At 44.3% G+C, this 19501-nt stretch overlaps 1 protein-coding gene across 2 annotated transcripts in view; it reads right to left on the bottom strand.

The window, feature by feature from the left end:
- Window positions 1–68: 68 nt before the first annotated feature.
- Window positions 69–19501, bottom strand: part of slc41a1 (solute carrier family 41 member 1) — a 55254-nt gene continuing 35821 nt past the window's right edge. For both annotated transcript variants that reach the window (XM_034236576.1, XM_034236577.1), the window contains exons 7-11: window positions 14569–14713; window positions 11222–11301; window positions 5504–5638; window positions 5136–5284; window positions 69–4234 (exon numbers count right to left, since the gene is read on the bottom strand). In XM_034236576.1, the coding sequence (XP_034092467.1) occupies window positions 4049–4234; window positions 5136–5284; window positions 5504–5638; window positions 11222–11301; window positions 14569–14713 (695 nt within the window). In that variant the 3' untranslated portion in view covers window positions 69–4048. The remainder of the gene's footprint in view (window positions 4235–5135; window positions 5285–5503; window positions 5639–11221; window positions 11302–14568; window positions 14714–19501) is intronic.

Here is a 19501-nt window from a genome sequence, read left to right on the forward strand (position 1 = left end):
AGCTTAGCATGAGGATCATCCCTTCTTCTGAACAAGTGTACTGACAAAAACAGACAATAAGACGTAGGAATGGTATGAAATAATATAGTCCTTTATTTCCAGCAATTTACAAATTCCTGCAGGGAGAGAGAGCCTTCCTCCAGCCTCAGAGAAAGAGAGAGGGCTTTAACAAGAACAACATACAGAAATTGCAAAGACCTCAGCCCCATGAGACTGTTTTTCTCAAAGCTAAAGTCTGAATCAAAGGCTCCATCGTGATGTGGATGTTTGCTCCCAGGGGCTCGGTGGTTTGAAGCACTAAGGTGAACAAGGCAGTAGGGTTTTTAAGGCTGAATATGGGGGGAACCATCTGGAATCATAAGGAGAAATTATGTGTGCCTTTTTTCTTGTTGCACGTCAGGTTTTTCTGCCTAGTTTGTGGATTAAAATCTTCCCCTTTTCTAATTTTTTTGTGAACAAAAGCTGCAAACAGCCCTCCTCTCCTCTGCTGTGTCATCATTATTACATTACATCATAATCAACTCACTGTACATCTTATATTAATCAAAGCTAATTAAGGAGACGCTACTCTGTGGCGAACCTAGCTCCTGATTGGTTACTCTGAGTTGAGCTCGGCTCTGATAGGTTAAGGTCATTCTATATAAGTATGCTTTCCCGGGGTGTGGGTGGGTGTGTGTGTGATGTGTGTGTGTGTGTGTGTGTGTGTGTGTGTGTGTGTGTGTGTGTGTGTGTGTGTGTGTGTGTGTGTGTGTGTGTGTGTGTGTGTGTGTGTGTGTGTGTGTGTGTGTGTGTGTGTGTGTGTGTGTGTGTGTGTGTGTGTGTGTGTGTGTGTGTGTGTGTGTGTGTGTGTGTGTGTGTGTGGTGTGTGTGGAGTATGTGTTTGAAAAGACTGGTATTAGGCACTGTGCTATTCATTAGCCTCGCCGCCTTTTCTACTGCGGCGAGCATCAAGAAGCTCTACTGGCCTTTTGCAAAATAAAAATAAAGAGAAAAGTGACATCAACATTAAGAAACGGAGCCCAAATGAAATGACAAAATAAACAACCTTATATATAGAATAAATATAATATGTACAATTTGCTTTGTGTGCATCTAAAAATAAATAGACAAAGCATTACTTGCCCTCTTATAGAAGTATTCACAACTTTCCATTGACGCAGAGGCAGAACGCTGGTCAGTGAGAGAGTGGAGGATACAGACTGACAGTGAACAGATGGAGGATGCAACTTTTACAATAAGTCAAAAGAAACATCACTCCTTGTGGACAAGTGTGAATCCAGAGGACACAGAGACACATTGAAAAGTTATAAGAGAATCCCTGCGCTGCCCTCTGGTGTCCGCTCTGCAGATTACAGTACTTTGTGCCTTTGACCAGACGTCGCTTCATCTTTACAGTGGTTGTTTTTTGCTCGATAAGATTTATGACACAAAACAATAATCACAAAGAGTTAAAGAGATTAGGGAAAGGAGGAAAGGAATAGAACATTCAAAAATAATTGACACATAAAAAAAAAATCAGTCAGATCAAAATAAAAGATTTTTAAAAGATAAAATAAGTTTTGCACATTCACATTATGTGCCCTTTCTGCTGGCCCCTGGGAAACAGCACAGAAGTCTTACAATCGGTGGATAAAGTCAAGAATCACATGCAGGTTTCTCGTAAGACTTTGCCTCAAAATGGCTCACAACTTCCTGTTTCATTCTCCTCGTCACCTGTGAGCCCTCAAAGAAAGAGTCAGCTCAGGGCAGCTGAGACTCACAGTCTGTGTGTGTTCAAGGGTTGGGGCACTGAGGTTAATCTGATTTCCCCCTTAGATTAAACATGATTTAGTCAGTCATTCAGTCACTAAAGGTCAGGCTCCTGACCAAAGAGATTATTATTAGTTATCTCAATGATATGTGTGTAAAGAGATTATACTCTAACCTTATTAATAGAAAAAGAGGAAAGTGGACATTTGCTGTGGTCAATTCGTTAGCTGAGACTCAGAATTGGTTTGGGTCCACGTTGAGCTAAAGGTTCCTATCGTTTTTCATGAACAAAAATAAATGAAATCTACCCCTGTGACTAGTCACACCGCAAGCTAGCACAGCATAATACGTGTGTGTCCTTGACAGAGGGGGAAAGTAGCAAGCCGCAAAAGTAGCAAGCCGCAAACAAGCTAACGCTAATCAATCAAGATAGCTATTTTCTCTATACCAGGCATTTTGTTCTCGAGATTGGAAAACATTTATTTTTACAAACAGTTACTACAATGGGGATAAAAGATCTCAAAGCTAACTAGACTTGCTAACTGAGAGCAAGCCCTATTAGCTTAGATAACTTCTGGTCAACAGAGGAGAGATAGCTAGCTAGTTAGCTAGATCGAATAGCTAGCTAGCTAGATAAGATCTCTATCTCTTCTCTTAATGATCAGGACAGTCCAGAAATGTTGCTATTGGTCAATTTCACCTAAGTTTAACTCAATATGTATGTCAAGTAGTGAGAGAATCCACTACTCGCTGTGATTTCATTTAATTACTTTTAATTTAAACATGCTGGTGTGACCGGGCCTTTATCAGCGCTGGTTTGACTGGAACGTGGGACAGCTCAAAGAACTACACTGATCTTAAAGCTACAGCTAAAACCTATACAAAATACCAAACTAAAGAAAGATTGGTCTGTCTTTCATTGGAAAGATGCAGTGTGCCAATTTGGATTCCCAAAAGGCATTTGAAATAGTTTGTTAAAATTAAAGATATCAAACATTCACATACAAAATCTGAACTTTTCATCCGGTATGAGAGACTGCTGAACCTGAGTTAGCACATCCTGGCTAAGGCACTTCAGCACACTCTGTACTATGTGTGAATACAGCAACGTACAGCTCTGCAGGTTGTTTCCAGTGCGTTGCAGCATGTTGTCATTACAATAGGCCGAGCGTGAGCAACATCAACAACTAGCTTGTTTTAGTAGAGAGTTAGATAATAAGTTTAGGATGGGGAACTGATGCTATCCTGTTGTGGAAAATTAAAACCTCTCTGACCTCTTGGCATCCACAAAAGGCCAACAACTTTACTGTACCGACAACTTTAGGTATACCGACAAATCCCTTACTGACACTTGTCTGGCCATTTTCTACGTTCTGTTTTCCACTGTTTCTGTGTGTTTGCTCAAACAAAGAAGAAGTGTACTCTGGGCAGTTTTAAGTACATTTGGCCAAAAAGGGAAGCACCTCTATGGACCTAATTTAACCGAAACTTTGAAATTGATGAAGTGTTTCATAACTGCTAACAGGTAAATCATTTTGTGTTCTAGCAGTTGTTGTTATGCGAATGACGTCTCAAATTAGATTTGATTCAAATTAGATTTGATTCAAATTAGATTTGATTCTAATTAGTTTATCAGCCGATAGGAAGGACGCCATAGGGATCTAGTCTGTTAAGTTTGTGGTCCATTACCCTGCTATAAAAAAAAACCAATCCTCTTTGCTACTGTCACGAGGCCAGGGTAAAAGAGAGCCTATGGGACTTGACTAAATCAGAAATTAGACACATATTAAATTAATAAAATACATATGACAAAGCACTTGGTGATTAAGCATTCAAGGCTTGTTTGGACATATATTTTTTGCTGTCTTGGTTTTAAAACTTGATCTTTAAAAACAGGAGGGGCTAACGTCCCCATTGAAAATAATGAGGACTGGCCCTGCACATGTCGATTCATAGCAATCGATAACAATCATTGTCAACGGTAAAATAAGAACCTAAAAGTAGTAAGACTCAGTTATTAAGATTTAGGAGGAGTAGTGTAGTTTATAGAGTTGTGTTGAATGGTTGAGGTGGAGACGTGTGTTTCTGAAGTGAAACACAGATTCTGTCTGCTGTGCTGCAGATATCCTGAAGGTTAAACACTACTGCCCTACGAGCGCTACCCCATCAATCGAAGAAAAGCCCTTTCAGAGTCGAAAATGTCCACTTCCACACAGACTGGTAGCGTTCAGCGCTGTCCGAGCGTGGCGCGTAGCGAGGATCCGGATTTTCTTTTTTGAGCTTGTGTCCGTGCATGCATTCAGTTCCCCAAGCTCGAGTCTTTATCCCCTATAAACCATCGCATGTGAAAACAGAGCGCGAGGAAGCCGGTCCCCAGCAGATCCCCCAGGGCCGTCAGGTAGGGGATGGAGAAGTTGTCTGGGTCCATGCCTCGGCCCCACATCCAGTGAACCATCCAGTCTGCCAGGTAGAGGAGGATCAACACCTGGAAGAAGATGAGGAATAAAGATTTGTATTAAGAAATATACACCCTAAGAATTCATGAAAATGTATTAATTTCCATTATTACACGACTTAGTGGAATACTTGATTATGATTTGGACATTTAAGAGCTTTGCTATTTTTCGGTAACAGACCGCTGCTAAGGAGAACAGACCGTTGCTAAGGAGAACAGACCGTTACTAAGGAGAATAGACCGTTGCTAAGGAGAACAGACCGTTACTAAGGAGAATCAAGGGACTATGTACAGTCATATTAATCCGCAGACAGAAGTCCGGTCAATTTAACAAAAAATGTTGTTTGCTTCGTGAGAAAACACCCAGGAATACATTTGAATATTTATTTTTTATATTTTTGTGGAGAACACTTTGGATATTTGATGGCTAAATTGTCTCCAGTAAAGAGAAAGAGTGACGAGAAGGAAAGCTTCGGTATCCGGCTCACCCTGTTGGTGTTCTTTTATCATTAATGACCGACTCGCTGTACATTATCCTTTACTTAAAACATGCTGCATTTTGTTAGATCTCAACTCATACATTTGAAGTATGCGTTCCAACAAACCGGCTGAACCAGCATTTTCATTGTTATAGGTTCTTGCCAAATAGTTTGTTTAATATCAAACCGGTTTGAACATTTTTACACAGGCACTTTAGATGAGAAAATACTTTATTATTAAGTTAAACTTTAAGCAAAATGTAAAAAATAACATTGTACGTCTGTTCCTTTTACTCTTCCATAACATAAGAATTAGCGTTTTCCCATTATTCCCCTCTTCTCAGCAGCAGCTAAAAAGTGAAGTGTGTGTGTGTGTGTGTGTGTGTGTGTGTGTGTGTGTGTGTGTGTGTGTGTGTGTGTGTGTGTGTGTGTGTGTGTGTGTGTGTGTTTACCTGTAGTAGTGCAGCAACCATGTAGAACGAAACGAAGACAGCTGTCAGCATGGTGTGCCCCCCCCTCAGGGAGTTGATGGTGTAGAGGAAGGCGAGGTGACCCGGGGCGACCAAGAGGAAAAGGACCCGGGCGGAGCGAGAGTTCACAGCTGGAAAATAAAAAAAGAGTCACATACTGATGAGGTGTAACTTGTTTTATCCTGCATTAAAAATACTAAAGGTGTGCCCTACAGGGACGGATACTGGAACTAAACCTCCAAATACATCAGGGGGGTGGGGGGCAGTTGGAAATCATGGAAAGATGTGTTTTAATGAGATAAATCAAGGTGGGAAACAGATAAATGTTCCACAGCCACCCGTTGACTTACAGGAGCCGAAGAAGGTGGCGCAGGGTGTGGGGCACTTCCTGGGGGTGGCGTTGGGATCACCCATCGGGAGACCGTTCATGTGCAGATAGGTGGAGATCCGACTGGCCTGAACTGCCACCAGGTTACCTCCCACACCTGACACACAAGGCAAGGCAAGCCAAGTTTATTTATATAGCACTTTTCAACACAAGGCAATTCAAAGTGCTTTGCAAAAAACAAAAGACATTAAGAGCATAAAACACATTAGAAACATTAAAAAGCAACGATAATAAAACATGAATAACACAGGCACATGAATAAAAGTTACAGTGCAGTGTGAGATGTGAATAGTTCAATTAAAAGCAGCGGCAACAAGAAAGTCTTCAGCCTGGATTTAAAAGTAGTCAGAGGTTTCTGGGAGCTTGTTCCAGATATTTGACAATACCCCTAATCAAATTCTCACATTTCTCTAGTCTTCCCGTGAAATTATAGTTCTTTTGACACTTTACTAACCTTTTGATATTCCTTTCATCCTTCTCTTTCAATCATTGTGCATCCCCAGACAACACATTTCCCCCTGTTTTACTGTTTACTGTTACCTTTAAAACCACTTTTATTTTCAATTCCCAGAATTAGGATATATATAAACTAGTGCTGTCAAAATTATCGCGTTAACGGCGGTAATTAATTTTTTGAATTAATTGCGTTAAAATATTTAACGCATTTAACGCATGTGCAGAATGGCCCGCCCCATACGTGCCACCAGTGGCAGCGCCAGGGTATGGCTGGGGTAGGCTACACCAGAAATGGCTTAGCCCCACCATGAAAAATGATGTTAAAGTAAGCAAAATAAAGTCTGCCAACTCGCGCGTAGTAAATTGCACAGACAGCAGTTAGTAAGATTGATTTCAGTAGCCACGGTTTTGAAAACTTTTGTCACATAGTGATCGTCGTCTCAATAGAACATCTTTGATAACGGCGTGGTGTTGTTGCAGGAAGTCCCGACGGAGAATACTTTTGCTGTAGTACAGGGGTGCACATAACTGGTACGCAGGTTATGTGCGTAATCTCTCTGAAATGCTTACCGTCACTTGTGTCACAAAGCGCATTTGCGTACCGACGTACTTGTGAAGCTTTTCCAGAAGGCGGTTAGATCACCGGACGACAGAGTCGGTGTCCGTGTGCACAGACAGGGCTGCTGTTAACGTCGGTCTGTACAACGGAATTGTGCCAAAACTACGCCAACCGGCTGCGGAGGGAGACTCCCCCCCTTCACTGGAGAACTGCGCTAAAACAGCTGATCACAACGTTCACACTCTGTGGTCACGAAGTACTCCACTAGACGCCCCCCCCCTCTGTCGACTTTCCTGAAGTACTCCCCCGTTGATAGAAATCAACACGTAATGAATTAAGACCCCACGGTTTGATGATTGATAGGTGTGTGGGTTGTCTTTCATTTTGACACGCAGAAAAATGTTATAATAAACATAGATACTGTATGTTAAACGGATATATCCGCCATCTTTCATTTATCTTTCCATTCCCACAAGTTATACATAAATAAATGGCATATTTTGGACATAGTTCGAATCGTGATTAATCCATCCATCCATCCATCCATCTTCTCCCGCTTATCCGTGGTCGGGTCGCGGGGGTAGCAGTTCCAGCAGAGAGCCCCAAACTTTCTTTTCCCTGGCGACATCAACCAGCTCTGACTGGGGGATCCCAAGGCGCTCCCAGGCCAGCGAAGAGATATAATCCCTCCACCTGGTCCTAGGTCTACCCCTTGGTCTCTTCCCAGCTGGACGTGCCTGGAACACCTCCCTAGGGAGGCGCCCAGGTGGCATCCTAACTAGGTGCCCGAACCACCTCAACTGGCTCCTTTCGACGCGAAGGAGGAGCGGCTCAACTCCGAGTCCCTCCCTGATGACCGAACTTCTCACCTTATCCCTAAGGGAGACACCAGCCACCCTGCGGAGAAAACCCATCTCGGCCGCTTGTATCCGCGATCTCGTTCTTTCGGTCATGACCCATCCTTCATGACCATAGGTGAGGGTAGGAACGAAAATGGCCCGGTAGACAGAGAGCTTTGCCTTCTGGCTCAGCTCCCTTTTCGTCACAACGGTGCGGTAAAGCGACTGCAGTACCGCTCCCGCTGCTCCGATTCTCCGGCCCATCTCACGCTCCATTGTTCCCTCACTCGAGAACAAGACCCCGAGATACTTGAACTCCTTCACTTGAGGTAAGGACTCATTCCCTACTTGAAGTGGACAGTCCATCGGTTTCCTGCTGAGAACCATGGCCTCAGATTTGGAGGTGCTGATCCTCATCCCAGCCGCTTCACACTCGGTTGCGAACCGATCCAGTGAGTGCTGAAGGTCGCAGACCGATGAAGCCATTAGAACCACATCATCTGCAAAAAGCAGTGGTGCAATCCTTAGTCCACCGAACTGCAGACCCCCTCCCCCACGACTACGCCTCGAAATCCGATCCATGTATATTACAAACAGGATTGGTGACAAAGCGCAGCCCTGACGGAGGCCAACCCTCACCGGAAATGTGTCCGACTTACTGCCGAGGACCCGGACACAGCTCTCGCTTTGGGAGTACAGAGATTGGATGGCCCTGAGTAGAGACCCCCTCACCCCATACTCCCGCAGCACCTCCCACAGTAACTCCCTGGGAACTCGGTCATACGCCTTCTCCAAGTCTACAAAACACATGTAGACCGGATAAGCGTACTCCCAGGCCCCCTCCAGGATCCTTGCGAGAGTAAAAAGCTGATCCGTCGTTCCACGACCAGGACGGAATCCGCATTGTTCCTCCTCAATCTGAGGTTCGACAATCGGCCTGACCCTCCTTTCGAGTACCTTAGAGTAAACTTTCCCGGGGAGGCTGAGTAGTGTGATGCCTCTGTAATTGGCACACACCCTCTGATCCCCCTTTTTAAAAAGGGGAACCACCACCCCGGTCTGCCACTCCTTCGGTACTGTTTCCGACTTCCACGCAACGTTGATGAGACGTGTCAACCATGACAGTCCCTCAACACCCAGAGCCTTCAGCATTTCCGGGCGGATCTCATCCACCCCCGGGGCTTTGCCACTGTGGAGTTGTTTGACGACCTCAGTTACCTCCCCCCGGGAGATTGGTGTTGATCCCCCTTCATACTCCAGCTCTGCCTCTAACATAGAGGGCGGAGTTGTCGGGTTCAGGAGTTCCTCAAAGTGTTCCTTCCAACGCCCTAACACTCCATCAGTTGAGGTCAACAACGTCCCATCCTTACTGTACACAGCTTGGATGGTTCCCTGCTTCCCCCTCCTGACGTGTCGGACAGTTTTCCAGAACAACTTTGGTGCCGCCCGAAAGTCCTTCTCCATGTCTTCTCCGAACTTCTCCCACACCTGCTGCTTTGCCTCGGCCACGGATGAGGCTGCTGCCCTTTGGGCCTGTCGGTACCTTGCAACTGCCTCGGGAGTCCCCCGGGATAACAAATCCCTGAAGGCCTCCTTCTTCAGTCGGACGGCTTCCCTGACCACCGGTGTCCACCAGGAGGTTCGAGGGTTACCGCCCCTTGAGGCACCTAGGACCTTGAGACCACAGCTCCCCGCCGCGGCTTCGGCAATAGAGGCTTTGAACACCGACCACTCTGGTTCAATGTCCCCAACCTCCACAGGAATGCCCGAAAAGCTCCGCCGGAGGTGTGAGTTGAAGGCCTCCTGAACTTGGGCCTCCTCCAGACGTTCCCAGTTCACCCGAACTACACGTTTGGGCTTACCAGGTCTATCCAGAGGCTTCCCCCGCCACTCGACCCAACTCACCACCAGATGGTGATCAGTTGACAACTCCGCCCCTCTCTTTACCCGAGTGTCCAAAACATACGGCCTCAGGTCCGATGATACGATAACGAAATCGATCATGGACCTTCTGCCTAGGGTGCTCTGGTACCACGTACACTTATGAGCATCCTTATGTTCGAACATGGTGTTTGTTATGGCCAATCCATGACTAGCACAGAAGTCCAGTAACAAACCACCACTCCGGTTCAGATCAGGGGGGCCGTTCCTCCCAATCACGCCCCTCCAAGTGTCTCCATCATTGCCCACATGTGCGTTGAAGTCTCCCAGCAAGATTAAAGAGTCCCCTTCAGGAGCCCCATACAGGACTCTTTCCAGGGTCTCCAAGAAGGCTGTATACTCTGAACTGCTGTTGGGTGCATAAGCACACACAACAGTCAGAGTTTTCCCCCCCATAACCCGCAGGCGTAGGGAGGCGACCCTCTCGTCCACTGGGGTAAACTCCAACAACGAAGCACCTAACCGGGGACTTGTGAGTATCCCCACACCCGCCCGGCGCCTCACACCTTGAGCAACTCCGGAGAAGAATAGAGTCCAACCCCTATCCAGAAGTAAGGTTCCAGAGCCGACGCTGTGCGTAGAGGTGAGCCCAACCAGATCCAACTGGTAACGCTCCACCTCCCGCACAAGCTCCGGCTCCTTCCCCCCCAGAGAGGTGACGTTCCACGTCCCCAAAGCCAGCTTCTGTCGCCCGGGTCTGGTCCGTCGAGACCCTCCGCTTTCACTGCCACCCTTCTGGCAGCGCACCCGACCCCATCGATGTTTCCCGTAGGTGGTGGGCCCGCGGGACGGAGAAGCAGAGGTGTTGCCCACGTTGCCTTTTCGGGCTGGGCCCAGCCGGGCTCCGTGGCAAGCCCGGCCACCAGATGCTCGCCGACGAGTCCTCCTTCTGGGCCTGGCTCCAGAAGGGGACCCCGGGCTTCCCTCCGGGCCGGGTATCCTCACTTCTTGTGTCGTCTTTCATGAGGTATTTTGAACCAATCTTAGTCTGGCCCCTTGCCTGAGACCAATTTGCCATGGGAGACCCTACCAGGAACACAAGGTTCCAGACAACACAGCCCCCAGGTTCATCAGGGCACACAAACCTCTCTACCACGGTAAGGTGCTGGTTCTTCAGAGAGGTTCGTGATTAATCATGATTAATTAATTTTTAAACTGTGATTAATCTGATTAAAATGTTTAATCGTTTGACAGCCCTAATATAAACCTTAAACCTTACACACACAAACGCACGCACGCGCACACACACACACACACACACACACACACACACACACACACACACACACACACACACACACACACACACACACACACACACACACACACACACACACACACACACACACACACACACACACACACACACAGGGTGAGAACATGGAAACAGAACACAACAGTTTTTACAGTTTTCAACAAGGTTCAAATTCAACTGCAACAATTTAGTTAGGTGCTCTGCAGGGTTGAAGTAATGTGTGTTTGTATACTGATTATGACTACAGACATATTTGTGATGCGCCATAAAGAAATCTAATGCTTCCCTCGTACCGTTGTAATCAATCGACAGTCATTGGGAATGTCATTTTTAGGAGACGCATAAAGAACTACAGCTGTCAATGTTTAAGATCTTCAACAATCTGTAAACCTTATCGCGTTAGAAATGAACCTGTAGTTCCAGTAAAACGTGGAGAAATCGGCACAAGAGACATGCATTGAATTGAGACCACTGGACATTAAGCGACTTCACGCCTAAATGGCATCCTTGTTTTGTTTGATTGATTGATGTTTTACTTGTGAGCGTATTGACTGGTCTACAACACATTCATTTTCCTTTCTCTACTACCACTTTCCCCAAAGGAATGATTCAAGTTTTCCGACTTCTTACCGTTGATGACCGGGGTGAAGACGGCAATGCCGGCAAAGTTTGGGTGGGTGACGGTCTTGTCGAGGATCAACCCTCCAACACTGAAAGATACACAGGAGGGATTAACTGAGGGCTCAAAGTCAGAGATGGCAAAAGTACACACATCCTTTACTCAAGTAGAAGTACAGATATTCTTGTTTAAAAATACTCTGGTAAAAGTAAAGAAGTATGGGCTTCGAAATGTACTTAAGTAAAAAGTACCAATAACTGTGTGTCCTTTGGCAAGACACTTCCCCCTGATTTGCTGTAATCACTGTTATATGTCTGATATGTGTAATATGAACTGTAAAGCGCTTTGAGCATTCGGAATACAGATTCAAACTAAAGTACCCAGCCTGTTTGGAAAATGTAAGAAGTAGAAAGTAAAAAGTCGTCAGAAAAATAAGTAGTGGAGTAAAGTACTGATACCAGAAACATGTACTTAAGTACAGTGTTGGAGCTATATATATATATCTTTATATTATTTAATAGTTTAACATTTATTTTCTTGCTGTTTATAGTGTTTATTATTATCATTTATTTATATGTATTCTTAGTTAGCGTCATAAGTTAAAGTAGTTTCTATGCTTTTATTTTGAAGGCATATTTGGGCACTGGGTGATTAGAGCACCTGGTGTAATTGTATATATTGGAGACAGGTGGGTGGTGGGAGCCAGAGCACTAGTAGGCAAACGGTTTTTTACCAGGGTGTTACAAGCCACACAAGGGAAAGCCATAGGAACGGCTTAAGGAAAGAGATCTAGGAAACCTGTTCATTGTTCTTTATTATTGGAATAAAATGCACAAATGGAGGTTCTTGTCTGGACTTGGATGAGCCATGCCCTGCGTAAGATCCGCTAACTAGTGCCTCGGCGGCTGTTTTAGTTCTATAGGATTTTGGCCGCTACATACAGTAACAAAGTATTTGTACTCCACTACTTCCAACTTCTGCTCATAGTGAATGAAATACATAAAAGGTCCCACAGTTAAGAATGTGGGTCGTGCAATAGGCTGTAAATAATGATGAGAACATATAGACTTAACCTAATAAATAATGCCAATAGATGATACAAATACAGCATTAGGAAAAGCGCTATCCTATTATACTGTTTTTCATCAATATATTACAGGTCTCAAATATATACAAAACATGTCTCTGAAGTGTTTGGCTCCAAATACCAAACAGATCATTGCAGCATTACCCATAATCCCCTCTGTTTCAAAAGTGCTGATTCTCTGTCTGTTACTTTAGATGAAAATAAGGAGCCCCTCCCCACGCCCCTCTGAGAGACATTTGGTTACAAAGAACTCAATGGTGCTCTAGGAGGAGATTCAGGTGATAAGGGGGGGGGGGGTACCTTGGTTGCTGATTGGCTAATGGTTACACAAGACAAAACATCGTTATGACATCACAAAGTGGCCAAAATCTGATCAGCTCATTTTCAGACAGGTTTTTATAGAAATGGATCAAAAAGAGAGAGAATCTTTATTCCTGAAACTTTCAGAGTCTCTTTCCACAGAGGAGACACATGTTGATGTAGAAGAGACATGAAGAAGAGGGGACACATGTTGATGTAGAAGAGACATGAAGAAGAGGGGACACATGTTGATGTAGAAGAGACATGAAGAAGAGGGGACACATGTTGATGTAGAAGAGACATGAAGAAGAGGGGACACATGTTGATGGAGAAGAGACATGGAGAAGAGGGGACACATGTTGATGTAGAAGAGACATGAAGAAGAGGGGACACATGTTGATGTAGAAGAGACCTGAAGAAGAGGGGACACATGTTGATGTAAGAAGAGACATGAAGAAGAGGGGGACACATGTTGATGTAGAAGAGACATGAGAAGAGGGACACATGTTGATGTAGAAGAGACATGAAGAAGAGGGGACACATGTTTGATGTAGAAGAGACAATGAAGAAGAGGGAGGACACATGTTGATTGTAGAAGAGACAGTGAAGAAGAGGGGAACAATGTTGAGGTAGAAGAGACATGAAGAAGAGGGGACACATGTTGATGTAGAAGAGACGTGAAGAAGAGGGGACACATGTTGATGTAGAAGAGACAGGAAGAAGAGGGGACACATGTTGATGTAGAAGAGACATGAAGAAGAGGGGACACATGTTGATGTAGAAGAGACATGAAGAAGAGGGGACACATGTTGATGTAGAAGAGACATGAAGAAGAGGGGACACATGTTGATGTAGAAGAGACATGAAGAAGAGGGGGACACATGTTGATGTAGAAGAGACAGGAAGAAGAGGGGACACATGTTGATGTAGAAGAGACATGAAGAAGAGGGGACACATGTTGATGTAGAAGAGACATGAAGAAGAGGGGACACATGTTGATGGAGAAGAGACATGAAGAAGAGGGGACACATGTTGATATAGAAGAGACATGAAGAAGAGGGGACACATGTTGATGTAGAAGAGACAGGAAGAAGAGGGGACACATGTTGATGTAGAAGAGACATGAAGAAGAGGGGACACATGTTGATGTAGAAGAGACATGAAGAAGAGGGGACACATGTTGATGTAGAAGAGACATGAAGAAGAGGGGACACAAGTTGATGTAGAAGAGACATGAAGAAGAGGGGACACATGTTGATATAGAAAAGACATGAAGAAGAGGGGACACATGTTGATGTAGAAGAGACATGAAGAAGAGGGGACACATGTTGATGTAGAAGAGACATGAAGAAGAGGGGACACAAGTTGATGTAGAAGAGACATGAAGAAGAGGGGACACAAGTTGATGTAGAAGAAGAATGAAGAAGAGGGGACACATGTTGATATAGAAGAGACATGAAGAAGGAGGGGACACATGTTGATGTAGAAGAGACATGAAGAAGAGGGGACACATGTTGATGTAGAAGAGACATGAGAAGAGGGGACACATGTTGATGTAAAGAGACATGAAGAAGAGGGGACACATGTTGATGTAGAAGAGACATGAAGAAGAGGGGGACACATGTTGATGTAGAAGAGACGTGAAGAAGAGGGGACACATGTTGATGTAGAAGAGACATGAGAAGAGGGACACATGTTGATGTAGAAGAGACATGAAGAAGAGGGGACACATGTTGATGTAGAAGAGACATGAAGAAGAGGGGACACATGTTGATGTAGAAGAGACATGAAGAAGAGGGGACACATGTTGATGTAAAAAAGACATGAAGAAGTGGATTTTGCATAATAGGTGACCTTTAAATGAATTGTCAATTGCGATGTTTTGACACCAACATCATTGATTTGGATAATTACTGTTAAATATGGCGATACGCTTGGGAATAGGTTTTTAAAAACAAAACAAAAACCTACCTGCTGATGGCCATGGCGATGATGACGGGCTCCCAGCCGGAGTACAGCAGCTCTCTGGTGGACGGGATCCTCCGAGCGATCAGCACCCAGAGAGGGCACAGAGCCACGAACACAGCACACACCAGAGGGTTGGCGTAGTTGTTATCTGAGAGGAGGAGGAGGAGGAGGAGGAGTATTAGCAGTATTTACATAGAATGGAATAAAATGGAATAAAATATGGAATACAATTCGGCAGTAATAAAAAAATAAAACAGATATAATAATAGTAATAATCTATTTGATTTAAAAGTGCACTTTTCATTCAAGTAAACAAAACTCAAAGTGCTACAGAGTAAAAAGGGTGAAACAAAACAACAAAAACAATTAAAACAACAGAATAAAAGCAGTGACATTTATGCCGGCATGGCAAAATGTGGGGGTTTTAAAAATCTAGTAAAAGGCTATTCTAAAAAGATGCGTTTTTTGGTCTTTTTTAAAAGCATTCACAGTCTGTGGCTCGGTCTCCCATGGTTTTCAGTTTGGTCCTGGGGGGAAGGAGGAGGTTTGCCTTTTCTGATCGTAGGTTCCTCGTGGAGGTTTGTGGGGCGAGATATTGTTGTACATTGTGTGCATTAATGTAATGCACACTGTAGAGTCTATGATGTAAAGTTTCACTGTCACGGCCCGTCTACACAGTGGCGTTAAAATAATCTTCCAACGCTTCCAACGCTTCTCTGCCCATTGACTTTGAATGGGGTGACGTCACTTTGCCTCCCTTTTCGCCGAACTGCATTGTGGGGAAGCAAAGCGAAGATTTCCAAGATTTCCAGGATTTTCAGGATTCAAAAGTTGAGCAATGTTCAACTTTTGAAGCTGAGGTGGAAGCGTCAGCCAATCAAATCCCGTTTATGCAAATCTGACAGTATAAGCCAGACCGCAGTTCATTTCCTCATATTCCAAACGAGAAATTACGGTAGCAAATCACCCGGTTCTTTACGACCAGAACTATTTACCGGGATACAAACCGGAGGAACCAGGCATGGAGGGAGGTGGCAGAGACAGTGGGTGAAACTGGTAGGGTTTGGCCTGTTTGGGGAGTTTATATATATATATATATATATTGCTCGCATAAAATCCCCGGGGTTTTTTGCTTTGTATGTCGGGTGCGGGAGATTCAAAACGTTGTCACCATCAGTGACTGCAGCTCCCCTCCCGCCCCAGTCAACCAAGGTGTACCTCAAGGCTCTGTGCTTGGACCCCTCCTATTCAATATCTACATGCTCCCACTTGGTCAAATCATCCGCCAACATGGTCTCAGCTTTCACTCTTATGCTGATGACACACAGCTCTATCTCTCCACCAAACCGTCCACTCAGCTCCCCCCTCAATCCCTTGTCAACTGCCTACAGGACATAAACAACTGGATGTCATCAAACCTGCTCAAAATCAACAGCAATAAAACAGAGCTCATGATTGTGGCTCCCAAGGCGCAGCTCCAGAAGGTTGGAGACCTGCTTCTCTCCATTGACGGCTGCCCCATCTCCCCGTCCACTGAAGTCTGCAACCTGGGAGTCATCCTGGACACCACCCTCTCTTTCCAGGCGCACGTCATTTCTGTCACCAAATCCGCCTTCTACCACCTAAAAAACATTGCCAGAATCCGGCCTTCTCTCTCTGACTCTGTGGCAGAAACCCTTGTACACGCCTTCATTACATCCCGTCTGGACTATTGCAATGGAGTCCTGTCCGGGGATCCCAGCAAAACCCTGGATAGGCTCCAATACGTCCAGAACTCTGCCGCCAGGCTTCTCACCCAAACCAAGCCATGGCACCATATCACCCCCACCCTCATCCACCTACATTGGCTGCCGGTCAAGTCCCGGATTCAATACAAAACACTCATCCTCACGTACAAGTCCCTCCATTCCCTCGCCCCCCAGTACTTATCGGACCTCCTCCATCCCTACACCCCTTCTCTGAGTCTGCGGTCCTCAGACACGGGCCTACTCTCCATCCCCCGCTCTCGCCTCCGAACTGTTGGTGACAGGGCATTCAGTGTTGCGGCCCCCACCCTCTGGAATGCACTTCCTGCCGAGATCCGTAATGATGCCTCCCTGGACATCTTCAAATCATCACTAAAAACACACCTGTTCACCCTGGCCTTCGGGCCCTAGCCCTTTTCTGGTCCCCTGGCTTCCTTTATTTATTTATTTGGTTTGCCCTTTGATTTTCTGTTTGTTTTGTTTGTACAGCGACCTTGGGTCCCTTGAAAGGCGCTATATAAATATCATTTATTATTATTATTATTATTATTCATGTGATTGGTTGTTGGTCGCGTTGCTCTCAAAAAATCCCCAAGCTTTCAGACACGCCCACCTCCAAGATTTTCAAGATTTTTCCAAAGCCGCTGTGTGGACAGGCCGTGACTGTTGGAGGAGCCTGTGACCTAAGATGTTCATAGACATATCTACACTGTAGCTGTGTACAAATGACAATAAAAGCCTTGAATCTAATCTGTGGGTCGTTTCTTTAGAACACAGAGAACCTCTCTCCCGATAGGCTTCTTTTATCCTCACAACAATTGCTTTTATACATAGCTTTGGATATACCATCCTCTTTTGATCCGATCTTTCCCCCTAACCGAGACATTTAGGACAACATTTAAGAGGTTTTCTTTTCAACTGGTTTAGTGGATAGTAGGAGTATTTTAAGTGTTTTAATTAATTACACTTTTGACTCTGTGTTTGTTCCCAATAAATGATTTTGATGCTTCTGTTTTTTTTCTTCACTTTTTCTTCACTTTCTCTGCTGTTACAAGCGAACGTCCACGTGTGCGAAGTTCTTCATTTTATTTTATTTTATAAGAAAGTGGTTTTTACAGTTTTTGAAAGAGTGCTTCAAATTGCATGCTATCCATTTTTTTATGGAATATTGAATCACCAAGTAATGCTTCAAACCTTTCGGAAATTCAACAAAAATTGACTTTTAACATTTAGGACTTAAGCAGGACTGTATGTGTGGGGACAGTAATTCCCTGTGTTGTCTCCAGGGGGCAGTGTTACACCTGAATAAACAGTACCATTTAAAGGGAGTACATTTGCAGAGCTATAAATAAAATGTGGATTTCCCGTGATAAAACACAGCGAGGTGATGTGTGGGCGGGTTCTGTTTTTATTTCCTGCGCGCCGCTTGACGCTCAGTCGCATTTCTACACATGCTGCTCCCTTTCATCAAAACATCTTCAAAGGCAAGAGGAGTTTCTATTTGTATCACATTTTCCTCTATCGTTATTATAATTCACTGGATATGATTCCTCTCTCTATTGTTGTGATACAACAACTGGTTTTTTTCTTTCTCCTGCCATGAGGAAACAAATTAATCTGACGTCCGAACAAAGCTGTAACGACAACAGTACTTCAGTACGCGTGTGCTTTGACTAAATTACATACAAGTTTTTACATTCCATCTCCTCCATAAAAGTGTTTCCGACACTGTTTTAAAATTAAACGATGTTTATTATGCAGAAGGTTTTAAGCGAATCACTTTTTTATATTTCCAAAATTGCATGTTTGATGGTTAAAGTGGCTAGTTATTAAATTAAAGAGGCCCTATTGTGCTTTTTGTAAGTTTTCCCTTTCCTGTTATATAGGTTTTAGTGCATGTCAATGGTCTGCAAAGGCTAAAATCCCTGTGTGAGTTTCTCTCCCACTGCCTGAAACGCCTCCATTGGATTCCTTTGTTTGCTTCCTAGTGACATCCCTATGTAACACTAGCACTATGTAACACTAGCACTATGTAACACTAGCACTTCTATTGGCTAGCGCTCCAACACATTGTTCGTGATAGGCTAAGGGGCGGGACATCTCAAAGCGGTTGACCAGCCGGCCAGCTGACCAATCAGAGCAGACTGGGCTCTGGTTTCAGACAGAGGGTGAAAAGAGGTGTTGCAGCACAGACAGTATGAGAGAAATAAAGAGCTTTTTGAACATTAAAGCATGGAGACATGTAGAGACACTACATACTGATATACACCTGAACATCAGCAGGAGAGAACTCTTTAAAGTAGAGACACTACATACTGATATACACCTGAACATCAGCAGGAGAGGACTCTTTAAAGTAGAGACACTACATACTGATATACACCTGAACATCAGCAGGAGAGGACTCTTTAAAGTAGAGACACTACATACTGATATACACCTGAACATCAGCAGGAGAGGACTCTTTAAAGTAGAGACACTACATACTGATATACACCTGAACATCAGCAGGAGATGACTCTTTAAAGTAGAGACACTACATACTGATATACAACTGAACATCAGCAGGAGAGGACTCTTTAAAGTAGAGACACTACATACTGATATACACCTGAACATCAGCAGGAGAGGACTCTTTAAAGTAGAGACACTACATACTGATATACACCTGAACATCAGCAGGAGAGGACTCTTTAAAGTAGAGACACTACATACTGATATACACCTGAACACCAGCAGGAGAGGACTCTTTAAAGTAGAGACACTACATACTGATATACACCTGAACATCAGCAGGAGCGAACTCTTTAAAGTAGAGACACTACATACTGATATACACCTGAACATCAGCAGGAGAGGATTCTTTAAAGTAGAGACACTACATACTGATATACACCTGAACATCAGCAGGAGAGGACTCTTTAAAGTAGAGACACTACATACTGATATACACCTGAACATCAGCAGGAGAGGACTCTTTAAAGTAGAGACACTACATACTGATATACACCTGAACATCAGCAGGAGAGGACTCTTTAAAGTAGAGACACTACATACTGATATACACCTGAACATCAGCAGGAGAGGACTCTTTAAAGTAGAGACACTACATACTGATATTTAGCAGAATATGTCCCCTTTAATTAAAGGATCTGCGTTCTCTGCCTTCAGAACATCTTGCCCTTGTTGTT

The sequence above is a fragment of the Gymnodraco acuticeps genome, unplaced genomic scaffold (assembly GCF_902827175.1).
Source record: "Gymnodraco acuticeps unplaced genomic scaffold, fGymAcu1.1, whole genome shotgun sequence".
Taxonomy (NCBI): Eukaryota; Metazoa; Chordata; class Actinopteri; order Perciformes; family Bathydraconidae; genus Gymnodraco; species Gymnodraco acuticeps.